Genomic DNA, 17,396 nt, shown 5'->3' with positions numbered 1-17,396 from the left:
CTCCAGACAGCCACTGTCCTATGCTCCCCACTGCCATGCTGAAGCCTCCATATTTATTTATTGACAAGTAAAATAGACAGAATTTTGAAATATTGTGTGCAGATTTTTTTTTATTTTAATTTTTTATTTTTTTTACTCTGAATTCCCTCAGGATTAACCTCCCTTGGAGGCTAGTTTAGCAGAAGCTAATTCTATGTGGCTGCAAGAACAACTTGTTTGCCTGAGCATGTGCTAGAATAATCATGTGAAATCTTGTTCGGTTAGTAACTTGTGAAATCTCTATGAAACACTGTTGACATTTTGAACAAACATTTATACATGGCTCTTTGATCAAGTTAAAAGGGACAGTTGGTGCCATGCCTATTTTCAGTTGTAGCATCTTGCTAGTCAGTCAACCGAGGGATTATTTTTATTGTAAAATAGATTGGTTCAGCTGTTTAAAAAAAATTTCAAGTCAGCTGCCAGCAGATTCAGTGAATAAAACTCAGAATAGAGATGGCTGAAGTTTCTTACCAAATGTGTGCATGTACAGTTTGAAGCCCTCTACGCTGGCACTCTTTGGTCTGGCAACAACCAAGGTTCAGCATGATTTTAGTTAGTTGGATGTCCACATATTATGGGTGTAGCCAAGTTTCCTGGAGACCCATAACATTTGTTTACAGCCACCAGTCCTGACTCTTGGTGTTCTGTGATGTTATTTAGCTCTAATTTACCTGGAAATGTCTTCTAAGGGTGTGTCTAGACTACAGGGTTTTGTCGACAAAAGTGGACTTTGCATCCACGCTGTTATGTCGACAAAGCGGCTTGCTTTGTCGACAGAACTGGATGTAGTCTAGACGCTCTTTGTCGACAGAAGCTTTGTCGACAGTATCTGTTGACAAAACTTCTGTCGACAAAACCCTGTAGTCTAAGAGCCCAGAAAGCAGTGGCAGTGTTGGTAATGCTGCTGAATAATATTGACCTCCTGTGGTTTGGCACCGGTCAGGTTCCAAGGATGCCCGATTAGCGGTTCAACCTGTCATATATCACTGCTTCTTCTTTCTTCACTAGCTATTGGGGTGTCAGTTTCAAAAAATGCAAAAGAATTTTGAGAGACGCAACTGATGTTGAAATTTATGATGATATTAACAGCTACAAAGTAGAAATCCTGTTAAGGAATCAGCCTACAGCATGAAGCTGTATTTTGAAGATGCTTTTGACTTTAGGGAACAAAATTACTCTTTGGACATAAATTGTTCACACTGCTTTTCCACTCAAAGGTGATTACAAAAATTAAGATATGATTCCACATGGCAGCTTTTGAGGGCTGTAGCTTTTTGGAATTCACTTTTACCCTCTCTCTGTAATGGCCTGAATTTGTCAGCCTTCAGGTTGTGCTGCAAAGTCTATCTTTTCTCCTTGCCTTATGCAGAAATGTGTGTTGAGTACAGTAATTCCTCATTTAACATGTGCCTGCTTAACACGTTTTCACGATAGCACAATTTTTTTTAGGGAACGTTTTTTGAATTACACGACCATCCCTGGAATAACACGATTTCCCCAACCGGCCTGTTGCCGACAGCTGCATGGGGCTTCCCCCGCCTCCCTGCAAAGTGGCGGAGGGTTCATTGCTTGCTGCACCGTTCTCTGGCAACGCCCCCTCGCCGGACACAGTGCAGATCCATCACAGGGGCATACGCCCAACCCAATCTCCTTCCCCTCTCCTTCCTTTCCCTTCCCTTCCCTTCCCTTCCCTTCCCCAGAGCCAAACACCTCCCCTCCCTGCTGTAACCCAGTCCCCTTTCTCCCCCAACCTTACGTCCCGGTCCCAACAGACACCACCGCTTGAAATACAATCCCCACCTTTTCCATTATTTTCAGTGGGAAAATTGACCCCGCATAACACGTTTTCACTTAACACAATCATTTTCTGGAACATATTGATAATGTTAAATGAGGTATTACTGTAGTGGTGAAAATGCTGTAAACTGTATGCGCCGCATGTTACATTGTCTGTGAGAGTTCCTCTGAAATCTTTACTTTTATGGGTTTAAATTCTTAATCAAAACGTCATATTGAATTTCAGCTACCAAGCACAATAGTGTGTGGCTTAAAATATACAAAATATGTCTTATAAACACAGTTCTTCATACGTAGTGTTTAAGGCCAAATGTGGATTTCTAGACACTTGTTTCATATATGAAGTAACGTTTCATCCTGTCATACTTGGTCTGTCTTGGGCATGAACGTGTGAGTTGTGGTTTTTTTAGCAGTTGAAATCAGATTTGATTTAATAACAGAACTTGCATTCTGTATTTAATACCTAACTTACAAATACATATTTTGGCAGGAATATCTTTCATTGCTGCTGTTTTCCAGGGTTATAGCCATGTTAGTCACAGGACATAAGCGAATCAAAGTGTATGAGGTAATATCTTTTATTGGACAAACTTATAGAAAAGGTAATCAGACACTTGGTCTACACTATAGCAGAAGGTTGACTTAAGATATGCAACTCTAGCTACATTAATGACATAGCTGGATTCAACGTATCTTAAATTGCATTTCTGCGCCATCCACATGGCAGGTGGTTGATGGAAGCAAACACTCTGCATCCTTTAGTGGTCTATACTAGACTCACTAAATTGAACCCTGGAAGATCGACCATGGCAGCATTGATCTTCCATGCAGTGTAGACGTGCTCTCAGGGACTAACAATAAACATTTTTGCAATAAGCTGAAGACTTATCAGTTAAAAGCTCCAGGGGAGGCGAATGACCTGGCTATATTGATTGATCACAGGATAACTGAGAGACACCCATGTGATACGGCTGTGCAAAAGGCTAATGTAATCATTGGAAGCACTGGGTGAAATATTTCCTGTAGAAACAGGAAAGCATTAGTACCATTATACAGGCACAGGTGAGACCTCATCTGGAATATTGTGCAATTTTGGGCTCCCATGTTTAAGAAAGATGAATAGACTAGAATAGATGCAGAGAAGGGCTACTGGGATGAACCAAGGAACAGAACATCTACCTTATGAGAGGAGACTCAAAGAGCTTGGCTTGTTTAGCTAATCAAAATAAGGTTCAGGGAAGATATGATTGCTTTAGATCAGCAGTTCTTAAACTTTAGCAATCTGTGTCTATCCCTCCCCCCCATTTCAATTTTAAGTTTTTTGGGAACCCCCTGTCCTGCCACTTCTCTGAGGCCATGACACTGTTCGCATTATCCCCCACCCCCTGTTGTTTGCTCTCATCTACCCTCATTCACTTTCACTGGGTTAGGTGCAGTTGTGGGGTGGGAAAAATTTTGGCTGGAGATGTGGACTCTGGGGTGGGGCTGGGGATGAGGAGTTTGGCATGCAGGAGGGGACTCAGGATTGGGGTGTTGGAGATGCGTAGTGTGGACTCGGGGACAGAGTTGTGGTGAAGGGGGCTGTGGAAAGGGGTTGGGTTGCAGGCAGGGGAGCTGTCCACCTGGTTAGGTTCTTGGGCAAGGTGGAGCAGAAGGCCAGCTCCACATTCCTGGAAGGGGCAGAGCCTTGGGCAGAAGAGGCAAGGCCAGGCAGCCAGCCTCCCTACACCAGCAGTGATTTAAAGGGCCTAGGGCTCCAGGTGCCAGCACTCCTGCAGCACTCCCCAGGAGGCCTGGGCCCTTTTGACTCCTCAAGGATTTTCCCCTAGATTAGAATGGCTGAGACCCTTGCGTGCAGGGGGTTGCTTTCCTCTGCAGCATGGGGCACTTGTAGATGAATGGAGAATTCTCTGTAACATGAAGATTTTAAACGACGATTTGAGGACTTCAGTAGTGACTCTGCCAAAAGTGAGGAGTTCTGTTTCAGGAGTGGGTGAGGTTCTGTGGTATGCAGGAATTCAGATTAGATGTTTATGATGGTCCCTTCTGACATTAAAGTTTCATAGATGGGGAATATCTTTGGCTGGTCAGAGAGTGGTTTGCATTGGCTATCTCATAGTAGTATTTGTAATACAAAAAAAAAATTGTATTTTTTCTGTTAAATAGCTTGGCCTAGAATGGAATCTAGAAAGCTAGATTTATGGGATCTGTCACACATTTCTTAAGTAAGGCCCTTAATGCGTTCAACTTTATAATGCAAGTTACTGTCCAATTAATTAACATGACCAATTGACTCCAGTTCATTACTTGGCAAATTTTAAATGACATTACTATTATACAAAATTAATTGAAACCTATTAAATCAATAAATCATAAGTGCAACATTCTGGTTATATCATCCTCTGGTTTCATGTATACTTGGCATCCTTCTTCCTTATACTGTAAACCAGGGTCGGCAACCTTTCCAAAGTAGTATGCCAAGATTTAACTCTCTTGCCCCGGACCGTGCCACTCTCCCAGGAGGGGCTCTCTCCTCCACACGCCCTGCTTTGTCTCCTGCCCTGGGCTCTGCTCCAGCTTTTCCTGTAGGGAGGGGAGGAGCAGCGTGCATGAACTTCCCTGCACTTGCATGCAGGATCTGGGTGGGAGGCAGGGTGCAGGAGCAGGCTCAGAGTAGGGGGAGGGGGCAAGAGAAGGGCGGTGGTGCAGGGTCTCAGCACGGAGGGGGCGGGGGTGCAGGGTCTGGGCAGCACTTAGTTTTTTTTTCCCCAGTGTCTGTAACAGTCACTCCCACATGGCATCCAGACACTGTTCCACACATGGAATAAGTTAGAGGCCCATGGGCTGAGTGTAGAATCAGGCCCATACACAGGAATTTTTTTGGGGGGGCGGTGCTTTTTTAGTAAATGTGGACCACCATTTTTTTTTAAATATAAGGGAGTTCAAAAAACTTGTGCAATGAGTGTTTATAAGAGAGGTTAATGAAAACTTTGAGTGGAAACTGATTGGTAAAATTAATTGGTTACACACACACACACACACACACACACTCTCACACTCACACCCCTCATAGTTCACTGAGGGACATGTGTACAAGGTTTAAGGTGATGTGCAAAGCCAAGTGAAGGCCCAGCAGCCATGCAGGGTGCTGCTTTCCAGTGACCCCTGGGAGCTATTTAGCTGCCTGCCCCAGGGAGGCAGCTGCGGCCCAGAGAGTAGCGAGCCCAAGGTCGCTCTTACCCTAGGAAAAACCCGCTTTCCCCCGCCAGGTGCCCACCTTTTCTGGGACACTTTGTGCCCAAACTGTTCCTTCTGCTGCTCTGGCACCGCTTGCTTTGCAGGGCTGCATCCAGGGTGCCTGCAGCCCCACAAAGTGCCTTTAACCAGCATTGCAGTGCGAAGGGAATTGAGGACGTAAATGCGTGGTTGCGCAGGTGGTGTCACAGAGAGGGCTTCGGTTTCTTCGACCATGGGACTCTGTTCCGGGCACAAGGATTGTTAGGAAGAGATGGGATCCACCTAACCAAGAGAGGAAGAAGAATCTTCGCAGGCAGGCTTGCAAACCTAGTGAGGAGGACTTTAAACTAGGTTCATTGGTGGATGGTGACCAAAACCCTGAGGGGAGTGGGAAAGTTGGATACCAGGAAGAAGGACAAAGAGGAATGAGCAAGAAAGGAAGACCCACGATTCGAATGGAGAAGATAGGGCGATCAACTGGTTATCTGAGATGTTTGTACACTAATGCAAGAAGCCTGGGCAACAGACAGGGAGAACTGGAGGCCCTGGCCCAGTCTAAGACACATGATATAATTGGGATAACAGAGACTTGGTGGGATGACTCGCATGACTGGAGCGATGTCATGGAAGGGTATAGACTGTTCAGGAACAACAGGCAGGAGAGAAAAGGAGGAGGAGTTGCACTACATGCAAGAGAGCACTATGATTGCTCTGAACTCCAGTATATAGAGGGAGAAAAACCTGTTGAGAGTCTATGGGTTAAGTTTAGGGGTGCGAACAACAGCAGTGATTTTGTGGTTGGTGTCTACTAAAGACCACCGAATCAGGTGGATGAGATAGATGAGGTTTTCTTCAGACAACTGAGAGACACTTCCAGATTATAGGCCCTGCTTCTCGTGGGGGACTTTAATCACTCTGACATCTGTTAGGAAACCAATACGGCAGTAGATTGGCAATCCAGGAAGTTTTTGGAGAATCTTGGGGATAACTTCTTGGTACAAGTATTGAAGGATCCGACCAGGGGCCGTGTGCAGCTTGACCTTCCGCTCACAAAGAGGGAGGAACTAATAGGGGAAGCAGAGGTGGGTGATAACCTGGGAAGCAGTGATCATGAGAGAGTAGATTTCAGGATCCTGACCAAAGAAAGAAAAGAGAGTAGTAAAATACACATCTTGGATGTCAGAAAAGCAGATTTTGACTCCCTCAGATACCTGATTGGCATAATCCTCTGGGATGCTAACATAAAGGGGAAAGGAGTCCAGGTCAGCTGGCAGTATTTTAAAGAAGCCTTATTGAAGGCACAGAAAGAAACCATCGTGCTGCGTAGCAAGAGAGGCAAACATGGTAGGAGACCAGATTGGCTTATGGGGGAAGTCCTTGGTGAACTTAAGCACAAAAAGGAAGCTTACAAAAAGTGGAAACTTGGACAAATGACATGGGAGGGGTTTAAATGTATAGCTCGAGAATAACGGGGGGTTATCAGGAAGGCGAAAGCGCAATTGGAATTGCGACTGGCAAAGGATGTGAAGGATAACAAGAAAGGTTTCTACAGGCATGTTAACAAGAAGGAGGTAATCGAAGAGAGTGTGCGGCCCCTAATGGATGAACGAGGTAACCTAGTGACAGATGATGTGGGGAAAACTGAAGTACTCAATGCTTTCTTTGTGTCTGTATTCACGGACAAGGTTGGCTCTCGGACTAATGCACTAAGTGATGCAAGATGGGATGAAGATGGACAGCCCTTGGTGGGTAAAGAACAGGTTAGGAACTATTTAGAAAAGCTAGATGTACACAAATTCATGGATCTGGACTTAATGCATCAGAGGGTACTGAGGGAGTTGGCAAATGTCATTGAGGAGCCTTAGGCCATTATCTTTGAAAAATCATGGAGATCGGGAGAGATCCCGGATGATTGGAAAAAGGCAAATGTAGTGCCCATCTTCAAAAAAGGGAAGAAGGACAATCCAGGGAACTATAGGGCTGTCAGTCTTACCTTGGTTCTTGGAAAAATCATGGAAGGGATCCTTAAGGAATCTATTTTGAGGCACTTGGAAGAGAGGAAAGTGATTAGGGATAGTCAGCATGGATTCACAAAGGGCAAGTTGTGCCTGACCAATCTGATTAGCTTCTATGATGAGGTAACTGGCTCTGTGGACATGGGAAAGTCAGTGGATGTGATATACATTGACTTTAGCAAGGCTTTTGATATGGTCTCCCACAATATTCTTGCCAGCAAGTTAAGGGAATGTGGATTGGGTAAATGGACGGTAAGATGGATAGAAAGCTGGCTAGAAGGCCGGGCTCAGCGGGTAGTGATCAACGGCTCAATGTCAGGATGGCAGTCGGTTTCTAGCGGAGTGCCCCAAGGTTCGGTTCTAGGACCGGTTTTGTTCAATATCTTTATTAATGACCTGGACAAGGGGATGAATTGCACCCTCAGCAAGTTTGCAGATGACACTAAGCTAGGGGGAGAGGTAGATACGCTTGAGGGCAGAGATAGGGTCCAGAGTGACTTAGACAAATTGGAGGATTGGGCCACAAGAAATCTGATGAGGTTCAACAAGGACAAGTGCAGAGTCCTGCACTTGGGACGGAAGAATCCTAAGCATTGTTACAGGATGGGGACCAACCAGCTAAGTAGTAGTTCTGCAGAAAAGGACCTGGGGATTACAGTGGATGAGAAGCTGGATATGAGCCAACAGTGTGCCCTTGTAGCCAAGAAGGCTAATGGCATATTAGGATGCATTAAGAGGAGCATTGCCAGCAGATCCAGAGATGTCATTATTCCCCTTTATACGGCTCTGGTGAGGCCACATCTGGAGTATTGTGTCCAGTTCTGGGCCCCCCACTACAAAAAGGTTGTGGACGCATTGGAGAGGGTCCAGCAGAGGGCAATCAAAATAAGGGGGCTGGAGCAAGTGACCTATGAGGAGAGGCTGAGGGAGTTGAGTCTGTTTAGTTTGCAGAAGCGAAGAGTGAGGGGGGATTTGATAGCAGCCTTCAACTTCCTGAAGGGAGGTTCCAAAGAGGATGGAGAGAGGCTGTTCTCAGTAGTGACAGATAGCAGAACAAGGAACAACGGTATCAAGTTGTGGTGGGAGAGGTCCAGGTTGGATAGTAGGAGAGTGGTGAAGCACTGGAATGGGTTACCTAGGGAAGTAGTGGAGTCTCCATCCCTAGAGGTGTTTAAGTCTCGGCTTGACAAAGCCCTGGCTGGGTTGATTTAGTCGGGATTGGTCCTGCCTAGAGCAGGGGGCTGGACTTGATGACCTTTTGAGGTCTTTTCCAGCTCTATGGTTCTATGATTCCCCTTGCTCTAATCCTGGCCCGAGGGCTCCAAGGGAGCGAGCGTGCTGGGATGGGTAGGGGGTAATGCACCTCCTCCAGAACAGTGGCTGTGTGAAGACGGGGCTTGCTTCCCAGTGAGCCTGCAGGTAGCCACCCGCTGGTGTGCTCGTGGGGAGCCGGACTGTGGTGCCTGGCCACGTGCGTTCTAAGAGGTAGCTGGAGCCAGGGACCTGCAGTGCTTGCTAGCTCCCTCCCCCACTGCATGGCAGGCAGGACCCAGGAGATGGGGGAGTGATGCCCCAGAGAATGGTTGGCGGGGGCTTTGCTCTTCCCTGGGCCAATCTGTGAGGCCGCTTTGGTGGCTCTGCAAGTCCCTGCCTGGTGAGGGAAAGGCCAGGACCAGGGCTCAGCACAAACACCTGCTGCCTGAATCTCCTTTTCCCTGGGGCTGCACTTCTCATGCTCCACCACTGCTCCGAGGCTCTGCATGGGGTGAGTCTAAGCTTGCTAGTTAACTGACAAACCCAGCGTCTGGGAGACACTAGTGGGTTTGGGAGTGCTTGTGTCGTAGGTCCCTCTTTGGATGGAGAGTGCCTTGCCCCCACCCCTCCTTAAAATGCTGCTCTCTTCCCCTTGCTTTACAGGGGGGCCTGTGGGTCACCATGGGGGGTGCATTTGCACCTCCCCTGCATATGGGCCTGGGAATGGAAGTCATACCTCGCCAGGGAGTCTGGCCAGTGGGTCCACACAGGCCGGCCAGGATCCAGCCTTCTGGCACCTGGATGACGGTCTCCAGTAGTCCCACGGGGCTCTCTGGGAGGTGTGAGTGCATGGTGCATGCTGGGAGTGTGAGGCGGGAGTGGAGCAGTGGGGATACGGTCATGGCAGTAGCAGCAGAACTTTCATGGGAAAGATGGCGGACAGGTCTGCTTTTGCCCCTCACGCTGCTCTCAGACTTCCTGTCTTAGGCATGGCTTCCTGCTGCTTCATTGGCTGGATTCTGGGCAATGGAGCAGCGGGAAAATCCTGTAGAAAGTGTGCCGGTATGCTGCTCTGTTCCTCCAGCAGGGGGTGGAGGCGAGCACATGCATGCACAAAGCCATTCATGGCTCTGACTTTTTCCCTGATCGCACAGCTACTCCCTTGCTCCCGTGTGCCACTGAAAATCATGTGTGCCATTAACCCCTGCTATAAACTCATCAGGGCAGGGGACTATCTGCATTTTGTGTCTTGTGAGGTGTTAAACACATCAGCATATTATAAATATGCACCAGAATATCATGGCACTGCAGTGAATACTTTCAGTAAATGAGCAGATTGCACTTTTTAGGGAGTTAAAGGCAGCTTGTTTAATAATAAAGGCATTATAACAAAAAAATGCTTGGTGCAGGGTCCTGTGTTAATTCTTGAGCTGTAAAATATTTTCCAGAGTTGTAATGACTCTTAGCAATCTAAAAATAATCATATTAGCATGAAGTTAATCTTGTGGCAGTAAAAATAGATGTAGATCTATTTTTCCTTATTTCTTTCCATCGTATCATTGCTTTGCTATTGTAGCTTTTAAATTACTTGGTTTATAATACATACATATTTTTATTAGTGGTGTTTCACATTTGTTTTAAAGCATGTCCAGGCTCAAAAAAGCATCTATGTAACAGTGATCCCTTGGTTTTCCATATTTACTCTCCATCTGTGGAACCCAAATGTAGCTGGCAAGTTTGTTGATGATGCAGGAAGCAAAATAGAACATAACTTCATGTTCTGCAATTATTACTGGTTCAGCAGGGATGATACTATTAAACACTTGTATTTGTAAGTTATCTAAATATATGCAGTAACAGTGTCATTTTCCACATTCGTTTTTTACCCCACTTCAAATTTTACTTTTTAAATGAAATTTCCCACAAAGAGTGATGGGAAAGAAAGGAGTGGTGGTGAAGACCCATGCTGACTACAGATTATGACCAGTTATTGATTCCTTTGCTCACAACAAGTAGCAACTTACTCCAGAAGTTGGTACATTGTTTTTATTTCAATCAAATACACAATGACTGAGCCAATATTGTATTTTGACAATAGGAAATTCTTCCTCTCCCCACAACTAGTTTGTAAAATTGAAATCCCCATTTTCCTATGGCTGGGAATCTCATCATAGGAGAGATCCCAGAGGGGTGGATCTGGAAAAAACTATTTCTGGAGGTCCACCAAGACTTTTCTTCATTCCCTTTCCTGGAGATGTCACTATACATGGAAAATTTACTATATCAATGTTTATTGTAGTGGGTAAAATGGAAACAACCTGTTTGACATTCACCAAATTCTTCCTGTTTTCTGTGATTCCCATTTAGAAGGGTCCACAGCTGCTTTTAAGGCATATGCAGTTTTTCTCTGTACCTTCATTAAAGGCAGAATTGCATATAATTGTATTATATATGAGAGCTGATTTATTTTTATCTCTGTTGCATAAATTATCCTGAAAACCTCAGTAACCTGGCATGCATAGAGGGCAGGAGGTAGGCCTTAAAAAGGAACCTCATCTACATGCATTCTGTCCTGAGCACTACTCATGAAAACTGACTCTAGAGCAGAACTAGTTTTGGGTCGGGGGCTGCTGACCCACAGTCGGGCCGCACACAAGTGAGAAGCCCCTGATTAAGAAGGAAGACAACGCGCCTCACATTCCCCTCAAACACCTGAGCCTACGGGGGCCCAGGCTAGTAGATTGGGGTTTTTTTTATGCTCCAGCCCTGTGGGTGCCTGTGGGCCAGCTGAGCTTCTGGGCCTGAGGTTCCCCACCTCTGCTCCAGGACAATGTATTGAGGAATATGAGAAATACTCACTGTTTAAGAAAAAAAAATTACACAATGTATTTAAAACAGAGGTATAATTGTTAATTAACCACTCTCCCTTCCTCACCCTTAAAATTTCTATGCAAATGATATGAAACTTTCATTTAGGTGCTTCTATTTCTGCTGGGTTTAAAGATTTGAGGGGTTATTTAATGTTTTATATTCATGCTTAACAAGGGGCATACACCAACTGGTCTGGATTCTCAAGTATGATAAAGCGGCTATGCACTGGACTGACAGGACAATTTGGTTAGAAAACTGGTGGTCAGCATCCCAGGATAATCGCCTCAACACATATTTTAAATTTTGAGTGACTGACTCTTTGCCAAATTACCTTTCTCTTACAACAAAATGTTTACAGATGTATGCATCTAATTCCATACAAAATACTTTAAAAGGACATTGCTAAAGTTGCAAAGTCAAGCTCTCAAAAGTTAGAAAATGCTAAAATTAAGGATGTCTGTTAAACCTTAATTTAGATGGTGTTTAGATGCATTATAATACAAACTTTAACCACACGATTGCATACTATTTTTCTACTGGACCCTTATAGTGCCCGGTAGGAGATGGTGTTTACTCAATAAGCATCTGTTCAATATTTCATTTAAATCAAATGTTTCATTTCCTTATTTAACGTATACCATCCAGGTCCATCACTGAATAAAATTTGAGATGCCTACAGCCTGATTTTTCAGAAAGTTTAGCATTTTATAGAACATTATATGTATATGTTGAATACACAGTTCCAGTTGACTGCAGTACTCAGAATTTCTGGAAATCTGGCCCCAAGATCTTAAATTGGGCACATGGAAAAATGAGTTTTGGCATGCCTGGCATCATCAGGGAACTTTTTTGCAGAGGAAAGGATATCCAATTCTCCAGGGTGGCATTCAGTTGCTTTAATTAACTATGAGATCCTTATGTCTCTGCCAGCAATCCCCTGCTTCATCCACTAATCACCTTCCAACTTCAGCAGTGTATAGGAAAGTATGGTACAGACAGTAGCCTCATTCACTACACAACCCTGATTCATTCCCTAAACACTGTACACCGTGCACTCAATCAGGCAGAAGTCATGTGGAAAAAAGTATAGGCAGCTGTGTAATTAAAAGATTGTATCGTGATGTATACACACAACGGGGCTCTATTAAGGTAGAACTTGGCCTTTACAACTTTATTGTTCTTTTAATGAGTTTTGCATAGAATATCCTAAATTTATATTAAGCAAACTGAAAAATGGAAATGCCATCATGTAGACTCATATGGATAGCCACATGATTCATCAGTAGAGTTGGAACCTTTTAGAGCCTTCACATGGACCTCTACCACGAGAGCTAATAGAGTAGTGGATAGCATTAATAGGTTGTCATCCTCTATGTGGGTCCGCCATTAATGGCAGATGAAGTCCAGCTTTTGCCAGTGGGGTGCACAGCTATTTGCTGATGGTAGCAGAATGCTGAGATTCTAGGAATCCTGGGCTCTATTGCAGAGTCAGTGGGGGAAAGTTCTTTACTGGTTATAAACTGTGCAATCCAAACCCTGCTTCTTCTGTCCCTGACTCCTTGGTCTGCCCTCTTGTTAGTCTCTGCTCCACCCACTCTACTCCTTCTCTGTTTCACCTTATAAGCTCTCAGTCTCCTGCTGCTCCTAGTCATTCCTTGTTCTAGTGCCTCTCCTAGAGTTCTGTGTCTTCTTCCCACCCAAGTTGATCCCTTTTAGTGCAGCGTGCACCCATCATTTTAATGCATTCAGAAGTTTAAGAATCAGGGTTGTGTGCAGCAAAAATAATGCTGCTTTTAATGAACTTCAAGGAGATATAGTGAATAAAGACAATACTTTTTAATAGCACGATCTTTCAAAATACCGTTCGAATATTTAAATTGGGTCACCTTGCTGTGGTAGTGGCAGTGCACAAGAGATATCTGAATGACAGATTACAAGCTTTATTGAGCCTGATTCTGCTATAGCTGGTTAGAATTAAATGGAACTTCTTGTGTATGTAAAAATTACTCACATGGGTGAAGCAAATAGGATTGTGCCAGGGACTTTTCCTTTCACAGATCCGTCTTCTGGAATCCAAGACCCCAACTCCAGGGAGGAAACACTTCTGTAAAAGACTCCCTATGGCCTTCTTGCCCTTAAGCTTTCAAGGGAGCCCCATTCAACTCTCCTCAGATAATATAACATGTAACAAACTGAATGACATGCACCACAGAGTATAACAGTCCATTAGTTGGTTAGATATATAATCTGGAGTATCCAAAATGTTGATCATTATATCCCATAACCCATGAAGTTGCTCATTATTGATTAGCCTCCTGATATGTATTTTGTTGCTTTTATGCTTGATGTATGCACTGTGGTGTTAAAATGTGAAGTGATGTACAAGCACTAAGTATTACTAGCACTAGTGCTATTGTTAGATCTATTCACTGAAGTAATATGCCATTGTTGATTAGACCAGAACAATAATACAAGTTATTCTCTTTGCAGCTATATGTCAGCCTAGATGCAAACATGGTGAATGTATTGGACCAAACAAATGCAAATGCCTCCCAGGATATACTGGCAAAACCTGCAACCAAGGTAAGAAAACAAATCTTTCAATTAACAATAAGGCAGCAGATGAGACTGCAGAAGACTTATTTTTTAATCCTAAAAAAGAAATAATATATATTTTGCATAGTAGCTTCAATTTTTTGCTTATTCATGTCAATGAAGAACAATTAACTGAGTCTTCATAAATGCATACTATTCATAAAAGGAGTCTACCTCTATATCTTGTACTTGCAGGTCAATGGATTTAATCTACTAGGTCTCACAGCATTAGTGTTTGTTATGATAATAAGCATTTTCTTAGCACTTGAGTCCAATGTGTATTTAATTGCAGTTACTTTAATTTAGGTTATTTTTCACCTTGCCAGTTCATCAGAGAGAACCAATTTGGTATATTGTTACTTTTGCATAAAAATTGTGCTACCCATTACAAAGTTAGATAATTTCCTCTACTTCCCTAAAGTGTTGAACTAAAGTGTAGAACAATATGATGCTCAAAATAGATGATATAATATAAATAATAGATCATATAATTGAATCAGATAAATCAAGGCATTAACAGTAATATAACTTACAATTGATTTAGTAAGAGAACAGCTTGACACCAGAACTAGCCAAGTTGTTACATTGGTACAACCAGTAATCAAATCACAAAACTGAACTGACAACACACGTATCATCCAGTGACTTATTTAAACATTCTATCCCTGTGCATTTTACTTAGCAGTTTATACTTGTGGAAACAATAGGTTAAGGGTTAAATCTTAATGTATCTCAAATAACTCCTTGAGATTTAGGATGAGATTTGCTTCAAACCAAGGTTAATCAATGCTCTGTGCTAACATTACGTTGTGGGTTTAAACAAATGTGCTATTCCTGCTAATGACCTCTCACACCTAAAAAGGCTAGGACAGTGGAGTTTTTTTTTCTGGCAGGTGTCCTTGCACAGGTGTTCAAATGTCCTGCTAATGAGACAGAAGTAATAAGGTTACTTAGAGAACTAAGTGTGTACTCTTTAGCCTGTCTGTCTTTGATGCGTTGGAATCAGTTAGAAACCGTTGTTTGGGGAACCAGACAATATCTTCTGGCTCAAGTACCATTATGCTAGCGAACATCGTTCTTGGGTTAGCTGGCAGGTCAGCAATGTCTTTTTCTTTGGAAGAGGAAGTAGGATTATTGGCCTTAGAGCTGTGGTCCCAAGAGGATCACATTTTTACCTTGTTTATTTGGTCCTTTATGAATGATGGCTGGACAATACTTGTCTGAGTTTAATGCCTAACGTATAGGGTGTGAATACAACAGTATATTTTTGTCATTAACTTTTGTTTATGTGATTTATTGAATCTGATACACAAGAAGTAATATCTGGCCCTTTACAGAGGTAGGGAGGTAATTTAGGCACCAGGCTTATTTTGATAATGAAATAATGTTTGTTTTGCTGACAATCTTTAATGCATAAGTTTTTAATTGAAATTTGCTCCTGTAGTGTGGTCAACCGAAAACTACTTAGAATGCCCTACAGCAATTCATTATTAAATGCTGCATGTTATTCCCTTTGTGCTAAATTACCATAGTCTTCCATTGGTGTAACTGACCTCTAGAAATGCAGAGTGATTTATATTGCACAGAACATTACTCACAAATATAATAATACCAGACTTTTATCAACTTTTGAAGCCTAAGATATGCTTGTATACAGCAATATGTCATAAAGACAGTTACATTAATCTTTTCCAGTTGTCTAAGTTATAGTGAATCTTTATTGGCTTTTTTAAATGAAAAAAGTAGATGGGGATGTTGTAGAAAACAGTAGCAACATCTGCACCATGCTATTGTTCAGAATTATATCCTCTGATGTTTACTAATCCTATGGCACACTGATTTCTAATATTTTTCTTTTAAATATATTTTTTCAGATTCTAATCTGTTCTTGAAAAACTTGTAAATAAATGCTGTGATTTGTTTCGCCTCTTCCCATACCATCCTCATTTCTGCTCTTATTTCCCTCTTCAGGGATCATCTTATCTTCTTTACTTTTCACTCAGCTACAACACTCACAAGAATGGCATGCTGTGACCTTAGTATTCTGAGTAAGATGTCTTGATCACTTTAGAGCTTTACTTAGAGAGTATTCAGCTTTAGATGCCCAGTAACATATACTAGCAATACAGTATCTCATGTACAGTATACAGATCACCTCAGGGTATGATATTTTGAGCTAAAACACTGGTGGACCTGAGAAACCTCCGAGAAGCCCAGGGTACCAGATGAAGTATGGCAGATGGCTTGGTAGGTGGCCCTCTTGTCTTTTAGTCAGTATTGAGTCAAGAGTTCAAGCTTGAGTTTGTGTTGTTGGAGGTGATGCGCAGGATTTTCCAAATTGCCTAAGTAACTTAGAAATCCAAGTCCCATTGTCCTGCTACGTCACTTTGGTACTTAAGAAAATCCTATTTGATGTCTTTTGGTTGAACTATAAACTGAAGACCTGTTCACAACACTGGTCAATTCACAAGATTAGGATCATTAACACAGTATCCTAATCAGATTGCAAGTTGCGTGACTATCTTTTGCCTGAATAAAACAATTTCCCTTTTGCTTCCATTGAAGATGCTTCAGTTGTAGGACAATTCCTATCCTACAATAAAAGCATTACTATGTATGGTTGCTGACATAGCTGGTCTTGATGTACCCATCTCCAGGGAAAATGCAGATCTCTCTAGGGTATAAAGCACTTTTGGATTTGTCTGGAGGAATATAAGGTGTTGCTGATGTTGTTAGACATTATATTTAATCTAGTACAGAGGTTCCCAAACTTTCTGACTCTGGGACCAGTAAATCACTTCACAAGATTTTGGAGAACTGGTGGTAATCATTTGCATATTCATTAAGCAAATGATGAATATTCAAATAAGTTGTTTCTGGTCCTCCCAAAGCCCTCATTGCCAGCTTTAGCAAAGCTTTTGATACGGTCACCCACAATATTCTTGCCAGCAAGTTAAAGGAATATGGATTGGATAAATGAACTGTAAGATGGATAGAAAGCTGGGTTTCCCAAACTTTTTACTTTAGTGGGAACCTGTTTTTTTTTCAGCCCAAAAATATAAACACATATAAAAAAAGAATTAAAAATGAATAAATTTTCAGTGTTTCACCCGGCTGCATCCTCTGCCCAGCGTGAGCCAGGATTTGGGGGACCCAGTGCCGAATGGGCACTCCAGGAGGCGGGAGCAGGAGCAGATTGAGAATAGGGTATCTGGCTAGGAGGGCGGTTGCAAGGAGGGGGAGGGTTGCCAGGTGTCCGGTTTTGTACCGGACAATCCGGGATTTGACGGTTCTGTCCGGGAAACAAATTGAGAAAATACGGAACATATAAAATGTCCAGTATTTTCTAATTAGGTAAGCTTTATTATCATTAGGTGTATCAGTCCGTAGCTGCGAACTGCCTGGCTGGTAGATGTGCTCATGCTGCGTGATTGTGTCTCCCAGCCAGGCAGTTGGCAACTATTCGAGGGAGGGTATGGGGTGGGGAGGAGAAATGGAATCCCCGGGGCCGGACTCACTTGTGTGCCTGGGTCTGCATGTGCCTGAGTCAGTCTCGCTTCCTTCCAGCCAATTCGCTAGCTCCCC

The 17,396-nt window shown here is 43.1% G+C and overlaps 1 protein-coding gene across 4 annotated transcripts in view; it reads left to right on the top strand.

Annotated features, from left to right (window-relative positions):
* Positions 1-17,396, top strand: part of NPNT (nephronectin) — an 83,102-nt gene that overhangs the window by 19,999 nt on the left and 45,707 nt on the right. For all 4 annotated transcript variants that reach the window (XM_006119311.3, XM_075929691.2, XM_075929692.2 and 1 more), the window contains one exon: positions 13,707-13,799. In XM_006119311.3, coding sequence (XP_006119373.3) covers positions 13,707-13,799 — 93 coding nt within the window. The remainder of the gene's footprint in view (positions 1-13,706; positions 13,800-17,396) is intronic.

The sequence above is a fragment of the Pelodiscus sinensis genome, chromosome 4 (assembly GCF_052426305.1).
Source record: "Pelodiscus sinensis isolate ZL-2025 chromosome 4, ASM5242630v1, whole genome shotgun sequence".
Lineage (NCBI taxonomy): Eukaryota > Metazoa > Chordata > Testudines > Trionychidae > Pelodiscus > Pelodiscus sinensis.
The sequence above is the reverse complement of the archived record's forward strand: the minus strand, read 5'-3'. Positions and strand labels throughout refer to the sequence as shown.